This window comes from Sphaeramia orbicularis, chromosome 11 (assembly GCF_902148855.1).
Source record: "Sphaeramia orbicularis chromosome 11, fSphaOr1.1, whole genome shotgun sequence".
NCBI lineage: Eukaryota > Metazoa > Chordata > Actinopteri > Kurtiformes > Apogonidae > Sphaeramia > Sphaeramia orbicularis.
The window spans coordinates 34,122,774-34,136,056 of NC_043967.1; the positions used below are offsets into that span (position 1 = coordinate 34,122,774).

At 37.6% G+C, this 13,283-nt stretch overlaps 1 protein-coding gene across 5 annotated transcripts in view; it reads right to left on the reverse strand.

Annotated features, from left to right (window-relative positions):
• Window positions 1-579: 579 nt before the first annotated feature.
• The window catches only part of ptprua (protein tyrosine phosphatase receptor type Ua), a 575,321-nt gene continuing 562,617 nt past the window's right edge, over window positions 580-13,283 (reverse strand). For 3 of the 5 annotated variants that reach the window (XM_030147519.1, XM_030147518.1, XM_030147517.1), the window contains 3 exons: window positions 5,533-5,690; window positions 4,754-4,889; window positions 580-1,660 (listed from right to left, as the gene is read on the reverse strand). In XM_030147519.1, the coding sequence (XP_030003379.1) occupies window positions 1,598-1,660; window positions 4,754-4,889; window positions 5,533-5,690 (357 nt within the window). In that variant the 3' untranslated portion in view covers window positions 580-1,597. Of the gene's footprint in view, window positions 1,661-4,753; window positions 4,890-5,532; window positions 5,691-8,752; window positions 8,810-13,283 lie in introns of all 5 variants that reach the window. The other 2 variants (XM_030147516.1, XM_030147515.1) reach the window with 1 other exon arrangement.

Below are 13,283 nucleotides of genomic sequence, written 5' to 3' on the forward strand. Positions count from 1 at the left end.
GCACGTCGCAATAAAATTCCGAAGATGCCCGAGTTATCTCCCGGCTCTGGCTGTAAACTCGCATTTTGTTTATGGTGGACGTCACTTCGAAATTGTTCACTGTAATGCAAGAGATTCAGGTGAGTAATCACAGGAAGACTTACAGATTCGTGATACTTAGGATATGACTGAGGTTTTACAGATTTGATGAAAAATTGGTCACAAAAGTCTCCCACACCTTTAAATTTAACAGCAATTGCACTCAGGTAACCACAAGGGATATATATTATCCTCCTAAGTATGATCTGGTTTGCCCAGAATAAACATAGCCAGATGGGGCTCATGTACTCACTTAAAGAATGATTTTGTATCTTCATGTGTGGGGTCTGTAACAGATAAAAAATCTCTTCGGATTTAGAAAATCCTTATGTGTGTACCCCGCTTTAGGTGCTAGACAACATTTTGAGGTTTTGTGTTGAATTCCTCATGAATATCAGAAATTACGCACTTTTTTTCCTCAAGAAATTTTGCTATTATTATTCCGTCTTTTCATAAACTGGAGTTTCTCAAAGAGTAAAACAAAACCAGTGACAAAGCACAGTTCTTAAGCAACAACATATTTTATTACTTTTCTGTTTTATACACTATTTAGAAAATAAAGCACATAGAATAAATACAAATTTAGAAAGCGACAGATTTTTTGGCGAGGACATCGCCGTTTTTCGTCACAGCAACACGTGGTTATTCTTAGGGAGCTCTCTCAGACTAGCAGGGATTAGTGTCTCCCCCTGAAGCAGACTTTGGGCCACACACCGCAATGAAACACTTAAGACTTGGGCATGCAGATGCTGAAGTGGTCCCCATTTACAGACACAGAGAGGATGGATTGGCACATTGAGAGGACGTTGAGAACATCTAGAAACACCTGCGAGAAGGAAAAGAAACACCTATATACACGAAGAATAAATAAAGAGAAATTAGGTCCAAGACAACTCTACTGTACAGATATGTCCATCTGGATGGGACTGTGTTTGTCCTTCTGCTAACATTAGCCTTCATTTATCAGCCTCAGCCACGGTAACGCTCAAATATAGCACAGTACAACATGGGATGGTCACCAACAGCAGATTGCACCATTTACAGTGTTACAAACAAACACAAACATCACCCAGTGGTTGGCTTTAGCTGTAGTTCCCTTTCAGTGTTTGTTCAGAGTAAGGCAGGATACAGCGGAGTTCTGGGACCCCCGTCGTTGAGGTGTACAACAGGTAGTCTGACAGGTCGTACAAAATCAACTCTGTTCCTGTTAAGAGTCCTCTGGTTTTGGCAGATCTAAGTGGCACAAAAGAGGTTCGGATCAGAGTGCAGAGGGGATGCAAAAAGGTGGAGGGGCTGAGGTGGGGGTGGGGGGTAGGGGTTGGGATTGGGGTCAGTAGTATGTTACAGTATGTTGTCCAGTGAGCTTTCTCAACAGTCTTTATGGCAGACGACGTTTCATCCAGGCATGAAGAACACAACCAGAGCTGTACACATGGACTTAAGGAGGCAGAGACCTGGGACGCAGGATCCAGGATCTGGACCGTCTCCTCGATGAGGGACAGAGTGTTAGGGATCGGTGCTATCTGACCTCCAGGCAGTCCAGGTACTCCTGGGCCAGTTCGTAGCAGAACCGGTACTGTTCCTGAGAACACAACACAGACTCAGTCAGAAAAAACAAGATAGAAACTAAGATGGCTTTCCATTTCAAATGATGTGTGATCAAATGTGGACGTCAAACTCCTAAGCAATAGTTTTGATACAAACCACCACATTTTAAATGATATAAAAACTGAGGAGATGGTGTTTGAGTGTTAATGATAATCAAGGCAAAGCAAGTTTATTTGTATAGTATAATTACACAGGGTAATTCAAAATACTTTACACACATAAAAGTTACAAATACACAAAAAAGAATAAAGATGAAAAACAATAAAATACAGAATTTTAAATAGAATATAAAAAAAACAAAGTAATTAAAGTAAAAAGAGCTAAAACCCATTTCAGTTGCCATATCTAGAGCTTAAAAGAAATGTTTTCAGCTTAGACTTAAAAATTGTTAAATTTGGGGATTGAAATAGTCTCTGTGATGATATTAGACAAAGTTTTGCTGCATAAAACTGAAACTCTGCTTCTCCCTGTTTAGTCCTGACTATGACAATTTCAAGTACAGGCCTTCTGCCCAGAGTCCAACATCGTTCATATGGCACCGATATGTCAGAGGTATACAGAGACTTATAAACCAACAGTACTGTTTTAAAGTCTGTTCTCTGAGAAACAGGAAGCCAGTGCAGAGATCAGAGAGGAGGGGTAATGTGGTCTTACTTTAGTGCAGTGGTGTTCTGAATGTACTGCTGTTTTACAGCTGTTTTACAGCTCATTTTGAGAGCCCTGTGAGCGAGCCATTACTGTAATCTAACCTGCGATAAATGCATGGATGAGTCTCTGCAAGTCGGGTTTAGAGACTATCCCTTTGATTCTAGCAATAATCGCAGGGATGTGATCATCTGTTGTTTTTAGATCAAATTAAACCTGTTCATATCAGGGATGGTGCAGTGGATAGCACTGTCACCTCACAGCAAGAAGGTCCTGGTTCGACTCCAACGCTAAGACCTTTCTGTTTGGAGTTTGCATGTTCTCTCTGGGTTCTCTCCGGCTTCCTCCCACCATCCAAAGACTTGCATTAATAGGTTAATTGGTCGAGCTAAAAAGGTGTGAGAGTGATTGGTTGTTTGTCTCTATATGTCAGCCCTAAGATGAACTGGTGGCATGTCCAGGGTGTACCCCCCCTTCGCCCATAGGTAGCTGGGATAGGCTCCAGAAGATGACTGACAGACTGCTCATATCAGTACTTGGGGATTCAGCTTTCACAAACTCATGGAGTCTGGACTCTAACAGACTGGGGCGGCACTACCTATTGTGGACCCCATGGAAGGTAAATGTTGTGGGCCCTTCAGAAAAGACATTATTACGTCCACCAAGGAACAGCAAAGGTTATGTTTTCATCTGGGTTTTTCTGTTTGTTTGTTTGTTTGTTTGTTTGTTTGTTTGTCTGTTAGAAAGATAACTCAAAAAGTTATGGACGGATTTTCATGAAATTTTCAGGAAATGTTGAAGAGGGGACTGATCTGCCTTGGTGGAAGTCTGCGCTCTTTGAGTGCTCTTCTAGTCTGTAAATGTGTCATCGGAGTGTACAGTAACAACTGGAGGTAAAGGGATGTTTCAACCGCATTGGGCATGAAAACAAAAGTAAAACTTAACTTTGAATGTCAAACTCCCAGCTTCTATGCCTCTTCTTTTCCACAAAATTTTCACAACTTCTGACCTGTATATCCACTGGGCCCCCTGGAAATGCTGGGCCCCATGAATTTGTCATGTACACTCCCCCTTTATGGCACCCCAGCTAATAGATATTATACATCTAGAGAAAGCCAAAACTGGATGGTGTGAAACAGAAATGGGTGTTCATGTTCTGTCATGCAGGACTGGAAAGTCTGATAAAATATGTAGGTATGGTATGGAAATCTATCAGTTTATCAGGAACCTGGCTGAAATTATAAAGCCCACCATGAAAGTAACAGGAATGGAACATCAACCCCTCCTAATAGTCCATCTTACAAGGAGAACAAAGGATTTTAGAGGACCAATCCCATGTCCTTCAGCTCTTACCATCAGGCTGTAGATATAGTCTCTAACTGTAATACAATAGATCACAGGTGTCAAACATGTGGCCTGGGGGCCAAATCCGGCCCGCATAAGGGTCCAGTCTGGCCCCTGGAATGAATTTGTGAAATGCAAAAATTACAGTGAAGATCTTAATCATTTTAGTTCAGGTTCCACATACAGACCAATTTAATCTCAAGTGGGTCGGATCAGTCAGATACTATCATAATAACATATAAATGATCACAACTCCAAATTTTTGCCCTTGTAAATGTAAACATTTTCATGTCATTCTACTGTATTTACACAAAAACAAACTAACATTTCACAAAAACACAAATAACCTCAATGAATATGAACATTTTAAAATGTCTGAAGTGTAATTTTAACAATATTCTGCCTGTTATTAAATCTTTTGTGTATTTGTAGATCCACTGTGATCTGTAAGTTGTAATTTACACGTTTAAATGATAATCTGAGACATAATATTGTTAAAATTGCACTTAGTTTTCTTAAGAAATTTCAGTTTGCTCATGTTATTCACATTGTTTTAAAGGATAGTTGCTAGATGTAAACATTTTCATCGCATAACTTTACTTTTTTTTTTGCTCTAAAACATAGAGGAAAGTTTGGAGTTGACATTATTTATATATTATTATGTTATTATTTTACTGGTTCGGCCCACTTCAGATCAAATTTGGCTTTATGTGGCCCCTGAACTAAAATGAGTTTGACACCCCTGCAATAGATCATGTCCTTATTCGTGATCCGTACCATGTTAGTCAGACCCTGTCTTGTACTACTTTTTTTGATGTCTACATATTTTATTTTTGTCAGCTTCAATTTACTGAAGCCTTACTCATTAAATTAATGTATATGTGCACCACGAATGAGCCCAAAGCTGATTTCCCTGCAAGGACAGTAAAGTATATCGTATCGTATCATAACTCTTAAACTTCCAATGATGCGTATTTAGAAATAAAATCATGGTACTGGTGTTTTTTTATGAAGGATGTAAATCACTGAGTAATAAAAATGCAGCGGTGAAGATGTAGAAAGAGTCCATGTTGCTCACCATCGTCTCCACCATGTTTGGCTTGGAGTTGCGCAGTGTTTTGGCAGCAAAGAACACGTCCACCATGCTGTGGTGACGAATCATTTCCAGGATCATGGTGCAGGCACAGAAAGTACCGCTCCGACCGCCGCCATTCCTGCTCCGCAAAAGAACAAACACAGACGTGGAGACATGAGTGACCTAATAAAGCTGTGGGAGAGCGGCTCAGACGGGCTCTCGGAGGGGCAGCTACAGAGTGAAATGTCACAGTATGACTGAGCGTGGATCAAGCATGCTGTCAGAAAAAGGCCAAGTGGCAGACTTTCAAGATGAATATCTGAGTAAAGTTCTCATTAAAATACGCCAGCCGGGGTTTAATCAGATATGAGATGTCTAACACATTGCCTGACCTCAGAGATCAAAGGGCCCCCAATTCGGAATCTGAGAGCACAGACACCTGCACTCAAGCAGCTAATGTAAAAGACAAAAAACACACACTGTAACGACTGACTTTTCCTCTCTGAGTCACACTTTATGAGACTCAATAACTTTAAAAACTTCTGTAACTATGTGACCATGACAAGTTTCAAATCAAATGTGGGGGAAATGAATGTTTGAATACATTCCGCCGTCGTCCGGGCCTTCAAGGCACCGAGTCGGAAAGCTCTTTTAAAGGTCTTTCCGTTTCCTTCTTGAAATTGTAGACTCTGCCAAGTGTTATAGACAATTTGACAAATCTATAGCTCTTTGAAGACCCAAAACGCTTTTAAAACACGCAGTGGGTGTTGGTGTGGACTCACAGGCAGTGGACGACGGTGCGTCCCTCTCCGCACTCCCTCTGCCAGTTGTGAACCTGAGCCAGGAGGCTGAGGAAGGCCTTCTTGGAGTCGGGCACGTCTCGGTACGGAGACCAGCGCAGAAACTGGAAGTGACGCACCACCAGCTGGCCTTCCTGAAGCTGGACGTGGACAAAGTGGATGAGTTTAAACACAGGTTTAATTCCCGCACACGACAAAAACACACAGATGACACAAACTCTGGTCGTCGGCCAGAGAGGATCCTGTCAACACTGTAACGCCTCTCAGGTTCAGCTGTGGGGATCTGTGATTGAAATATCTGATGGGATGTTGTAGGATCTGATGAGTGGGGAGGGGCTAATGCAGGAATACATTCAGAAGATCACAGTTCACTTTTTATACCTATTGGACTGAGGATTCTGTTGGGTATCTGTGAACTGGCTTATTAGAAGAGTCTGGTCTAGATCAGTGTCAGGAGGTAACAGTTGATGATTTGGCACTTTATACATAAAATTTGATTGATTGATTGATTGATTGATTGATTGATTGATTGATTGACTTACAGGGTGGGGAAGCAAAATGTACAATATTTTGAGGCAGGGATTGAAAGACAGTGTATGACCAATTAGTTTATTGAAAGTCATGAGAATTTATTTGCCACAAGAAAATTTCCATAATAGAAAATGTTTTTATTCTATGTGTCCTCCTTCTTTCTCAATAACTGCCTTCACACGCTTCCTGAAACTTGCGCAAGTGTTCCTCAAATATTCGGGTGACAACTTCTCCCATTCTTCTTTAATAGTATCTTCCAGACTTTCTCCTAATAGTTTTGCTCATAGTCATTCTCTTCTTTCCATTATAAACAGTCTTTATGGACACTCCAACTATTTTTGAAATCTCCTTTGGTGTGACGAGTGCATTCAGCAAATCACACACTCTTTGACGTTTGCTTTCCTGATTACTCATATGGGCAAAAGTTTCTGAAAAGGTATGGATAATAGTGTTAGGTATGATTATGACATCAATATATGTTTGGTTTCAAAACAATTGACGTAGTGCCTGCTGAGAAAAAACAACTAAATGTTCATTGTAAATTTTGCTTCCCCACCCTGTATGTGCAAATGTCGTGACATAACTAGTTATAGATGTAACAAATTAAGCAGGAATTAAGCTTTTTTTTTTGCCAAAATGAATATAAAGATAGTTTTGCAGCACCTGGAGGGTTCAAATTCAAACTTTATGAACTATTAGGGTCCAAATACACAAATAAATGAACCAAAGACTAATAAAAGTGGGTTTAGCAAAATATTAGCACTTTAAAGAAAAAGTCGCATTCTGGCATAAGATTAACAGAAAATACAACAGTATCATATGAGAAAAAACAACTAAATGTTCATTGTAAATTTTGCTTCCCCACCCTGTATATTTAATTTCTATAGTTGTGTTATTAAATTTTGTAATACTTTTTTGTTTTGGTTTTGTCATGTATTATAAGCTTTCTATTAGAGGTCGACCAATATGGGTTTTTCTAGGCTGATGCTGATGCCAATTTTTTTTTTTAATTTGGTCAGCTGATGGCCGATATCTACAGCTAATTTCTGAGGCCGATATTTAAGGCCAATTTTTTATTTTATTTTAAAGCACATTGACTGTAAAATACAACTGAAATATTCAAATAATTAATTTTTTTATGCAGCAGTATAAATGAAATTATTAATACACGTACACATAGTACCCTGTTAATATTTATTGAACTTCAAGTGCCGCCCACACAGGTGTCTGATCAAATATCTTATAATATTTTTACTACTGATCAAATATTGGCTTCCAAATAAATTAAAAAATTAAGGTTGATGGCCGATATTGAAAAAAAATTCTATATATCGGCCTAATATATCGGCTGGCTGATAAATCGGTCTACCTCTATTTTCTATGTTGTTGTCACTGGTCACTGTTTACTTTACACCATGGTGTGACACTGAAACTGAAGAAAAATAAGAACAAAAATAGATGATAGATGTATCTATTTTTGTATCTTCTTATCTATTTAAACTTCATATGTATATAAATATAAATAAGATGAATATAAAAGAGACGTCCTGACGGGAGCTGTCAGACTGTGTTAACAGAAATGTTGCAGCCTCATAAAACTTCCTTTAGTGATCTTTAATATTTTGCTCAATCCAAAAATTTCCAGTTCAAGAGTTAATCAAGTACAGGTTTAAAGTTATAACTGGATCAGATTTTTTAATTTCACTTTAATGCTTGTGTGACAGGATCCTTTTTCATGTAAGTTTAAAATAAAAACTAAACCCAACCTTAAATAAAATCTATTTTAACCCTTTCATGCGTGAATTGTGAGAACCTTAGTCAAGATTTATTTTTTGAGTGTTTTTATTCCTCCTTAGCCATGAAAAAAAACAATCGATCAAGTTTTTTTTTCTATGGAGTTACAAAAATTTCCATGCATTTAATTTTTGAAGTAAAGAAACATTTGTTTAAAACCCAATATCAGAAAGTGATTTGAAAACAATGAAATAAAAACATTTTTAATGCTGCTAATCTGATGTCTTCTCACATTTTAACATATTCTAATGCTAGTAATTACTCACTTCATGGAGATAATATGCAAAAAAAACAACAACTTTCTAACAAATAACAATTGATTTACACTCAAACATGGTAATGCAGATCAGGTTTATCAAGAACAGCACAGTTACAGTAATTGTATGAATGTCAGTGTATGGGATGGTGCTTAAGCGTCACTGTGTTAACTGATATGGAACGAAAACAACAAAACCCATTAGTATACAAGAGAACAGCTGGAGAATAACTGTCCACTGGAGTGACCTATGCATGAAAGGGTTAAGCTAATATTTAAATTTGATGCACTAACATTTCACCTTAAACTGATTTAATCAGGTTTAAAAAATAATCTTTTCCTTAGGATCCAAAATGTGAGTAAAGTGATTCATTCAAACTCATGCTTCAGAACATCCCAGATCCATTTTTGTGATGTTAAGAGAGCCCAGTCTAGGGATTGGAAAGGGGGTTGTTCATCCAGCGCACAAAGTTTTCTGGGTTGTAACTTTCAGAACTGCCATTGACAGTCAGGGGAACAGTCAGAAACAGTCACATAAACACTAACAACGCCACTGAAGTGAGGAAGAATCTGGACTAAAACTCTACATGTAACACCTTTTCTGTATCTAGCGGACAATACCTTCTTGGGACAGAGGCTATCGGTGTCCTGCTCTGTGATGTCTGCCTCCTCCAGATCCTGCAGAGAGGCCATGTGGGAATAGTTTCTGTCATGTTGTCGAGTTATTTGAGGGGCTTAGGGAGGAAGGGACAGTGACCAGTGTGGGTGGGAAAGGGGGGGAGAAGGGGGCTCGGAGCAACAACGGTTTGTCAGCTATGGAGGGTCTCTGCTCTGCTAAGCGTTGTCAGCTTCTACTGAGGGGGCTGGGGGTCAGAGGAGGGGAGTGGGGGGGGGCTACTGTGGCAGCCTAGAGAGGGATCTGGAGCTACACTACATCACTCAGACGACACTCACACACGACAATAAGACAAAAACCTGCACTGAAATATTGGATATGGTAGTAAGTAACATGTTTTTTTTTTTGCTAACAGACTAAAACAAATTATTATGTGGAATTATTGACTGTAAATAAGAGTTTTGCAAAAAGTGTTTATGTTTCATTTGTTATCAGGGCCACATCCGTTGATTAAAGCGGTCTGGGGACTATATGTTCCTAATTACATTATTATGCTCTTGATACAGTTGCTTTGTTATAGCAGGATTATTATGCTGCAAATCACTGCGACCTCTGGGAACAGCAAGTGCCGACTGGGACCTGGGTCAACATTCACAACCATTATATTAGTATCAGGCTTCATTAGCCCTATTAAAATTAAATGAATTGAATCAATGCCAGAAAATGCCTCCCACATCAATACAAAGCCGAAGCAGGCGTTACAGAGCCCGTGTTTTTAGCCCATATCCAATATTAACCCTTTCATGCATGAATTATGAGAACCTTAATTAAGATTTTTTTTCTTGAGTGTTTTTATTCCTCTTTAGGCATGAAGAAAACAATGCGATTGAATTTTTTTATGAACGTATTTTTCATGGAGTTACAAAAATGTCACCTCAGCTGGACGGCATGCGTTAAATTTTTGAAGCAAAGACACATATATTTAAAACCCATCATCATAAAGTGATATACTGTGTGAAAACTATGAAATAAAACATTTTTAATGCAGCTAATCTGATGTTTTCTCACATTTTATCACACTCTAATACTAGTTTTTACTCATTTCATTGAAATAATACAAAAGAAATTGTTTGAGAAAACTATAATTAGCCTTATAAAATATCCCTTTTTAATGTTGAATATTTAATTTAATCTGGTTTGGTTATTAATTTATATTGTCATACATGATGTTATTTTATCTCACACCTTCATTTTTGCATTGATTTGACAACATCATGTTATGTTACCTTTGCTCCTACTCCGATTCACTCAATTTATTCAAAGTGCCATCTTTTCACGTTTCCTGTACATATCTCTTTTATTGTGTTGTTTTCTGTTTTAGTGTCTTTGCTTGCATCTTGTATTCTGCTGTTGTGCACTTCTACTTTGTCTGTTAAAGCACTTTGTAAACTCAGTTTTTACAGGTGCTATATCAATAAAGTTGTTGTTATTATTATTATTATTATTATTATTATTATTATTATTATTATTAATAATAATAATAATAATAATAATAATAATAATAATAATAATAATAATAATTAGCAGTTGATTTACACTCAAACATGTTAGTGCAGATCAGGTTTATCAAGAACAGCAAAGTTACAGTAATGGTCTGAATGTCAGTGTAAATGATGCATGAGTGTCCACTGTGTTGGCTGATACGGAACTAAAACAACTAAACTCATGAATATACATGAGAACATCTGGAGAACAGTCGTCCACTATGCATGAAAGGGTTAAAGCAATGAAACAGCAGAATTGGAATAAGTTTTGCAAAAAAGAACACTGATCCAAAGTGTAGCATTTGTCTGTTAACTGTGGCGAATTTGAGGGGAAACATACAATAAAGGATTGTAGACAGAAAGTGAGATGTTGTGGACACAAAAACAGGATGACGTCTGCAATCATGTGCAACAATGGCCTGGATGTCCATTATATTATCGCTGCAGGGTGTCCAGCTTTTATACCCACGAGACACCTGCCTTTAAGCTTATTGTCATTCTACTGCCAATTCCATAGCGAAAAAGAAGTTACGTAACTGTAACTTGCCGGCTGAAAAAAATGGAGTTTAAGCAAGTGTAGCTCCACACTTACAGAAGATCAGATTTTCTATGAGAACAAAAGGTGACTGGAGTGTGAAAATGTTAGTCTCTTTGGTCGTATTCTTGCTTCTTCTTTTCTCAGTTTGACTGGACTCGGTATTCAAATCCACAATTAAAGCTTGTGAGTTATATTGTGCTTGATTCTCCTCTAGTGCTTTGAAAGCCTGATTTAGATACACACTTGTTTTTCTAGCTTAAACCAGTGTTTTTCAACCTTGAAGTCGGGAACCCACGTGGGGTCGCCTGGAATTCAAATGGAGTCGCCTAAAATTCCTAGTAATTGAAAAATAAAAACTAAAAACTTACTAAAAAATATATGGTGAGTTGGGAGAGTCAGTCTCAATATATAAAAAACTGAAGTACTGTGGTTCTGTTTATCTGTCAAATGTTCATGGTGGTCAGTTTCAGATGCTGCAGCTCTTTCATAATTCATAATTTGAGTTCTTGTTTGTTCAGTATTAATTGTCAGCCTTGGAAATCCAAGCTGGACTGACTGTACATATCCTGACCGAGGAAAAATTTGTGCAGTAATCTCCACCTGGCTTTTCTGCCTCCATCCATAAGACATTATAAATTATAGAGACTAAATTTTGTCTAAAATTAACATTTATTTGCAACATAGTAAAGCAAACTATTCTATGATCAAAAACAAATTAATTTTAGAAAGAAAAAAAAAAGTCTCTGTTTCGAACGTTTGGAGTCGCCAGAAATTTGTGATGTTCAAATGGGGTTATGAGCCAAAAAAAGTTGGAAACCACTGGCTTAAACCGTTTCCAGTCTCTTCAGTCCCTGATTGTAAGGTGCTTTTAATGTGGGTATGTTTTGCAGCTTGGTTCATCTAATTTTTCCCACCAGGGGATGTAGCTCTGCCATCATGTTTGTTTAACCCTTTCATGCATAGTGGTCACTACAGTGGACAGTTCTTCTCCAGCTGTTCTCTTGTATATTCATGGGTTTGGTTGTTTTAGTTCCATATCAGCCAACACAGTGGACACTAATGCAACATCCCATAATACACTGACATTCAGACCATTACTGTAACTTTGCTGTTCTTGATAAACCTGATCTGCACTAACATGTTTGACTGTAAATCAGTTGCTGATAAACATTGGGAATATGATAAAATGCGATTAAACATCAGATTAGCTGCATTAAAATGTTTTGATTTTGTATATCACTTTCTGATATTCAAAAGTTAAGCACATGGTGTCCAGCGGAGTGGACATTTTTGGAACTCCACAAAAAATTATGAAGGTAGATTTGTTTCTTTGTTGCTTTAACTAAAAAAAAAAAAAAAATCAATAAAAAAAAATTTAAAAATCACTTCAATCAAGGAAAAAAAGTGTTCATATGTAATTTTTTTGATCGTATTTTTTTTTTTTTTCCATTCAAACACATTTTTTTGTGATTTTTTTTTTTTTTTTTAGTTAAAGCAATAAAGAAACAAATCTGCCTTCAAAAAAAAAACAGGTTTATTAAAAAAAAAATAAAAATCCATTGCATTGTTTTTTCATGCCTAAAGAGGAATAAAAACACTCAGGAAAAAAATCTCAACTAAGGTTCTCATAATTCATGCATGAAAGGGTTAATAACTGTGCTTTTAAGAGGGTCCTAAAATGGGGAATGAGTTGTTAATGTCCACAAATAGCTGCATGACTCCATTTCTATTAGAATATCAGAACTTAAAGGTAGACAGTGAAGATCTTGTTTCAGATTTTAGACATGGAACACTGACTTTTACCAATGTAATCTGATGCGTATGGCAATGTAATGACTTAAAAACGTCACATAATACACATTTTGGTTTGGGTTGTGTTGCGTTACCTGTAATTGTGTCCACATCATATCTTAGTTAGAGCCTGACCAGTGCTATAGGTTTCTGGGGCTGATGCCAATATAGCCATTAGTGAGTGCAAAATATCTGACAGCAATACATCGACTGATATTTTTTGCAGTGCATTTATAAAATACTTGACATAGATATCTAATAAAGTGCTGCAGAAATGCATCTTAAATCCCAAAAGTGAGTTAGCATTTTGAACTTCCCTTGTCTCACAGTTAATGTTTGTTTTCAAAGGGTTTTGGATAATATCTGAAAAGAGGTCTGTGGTCTATGCCAATACCCCACTCATGAATTTTGATGTTTTTATGCCCCTTAAAAAACCTGTTTGCTAACAAGTGGATAAATGAGACTACAGAGGTTGCCAAGGACCGATAAGTGTCATCACACCAAACATTATCATCCCCTCACTAGAACACCTTTACAGCCTTGTTATGTTGCACCCATGAAAACTACTTTCATAGTCACTTTACGAGGCAAAAATGCTAAACTGCATGTTAACGCACATGTCGAAAAGACCGGATCAGAATCAGACTACAGCAACGCACATGT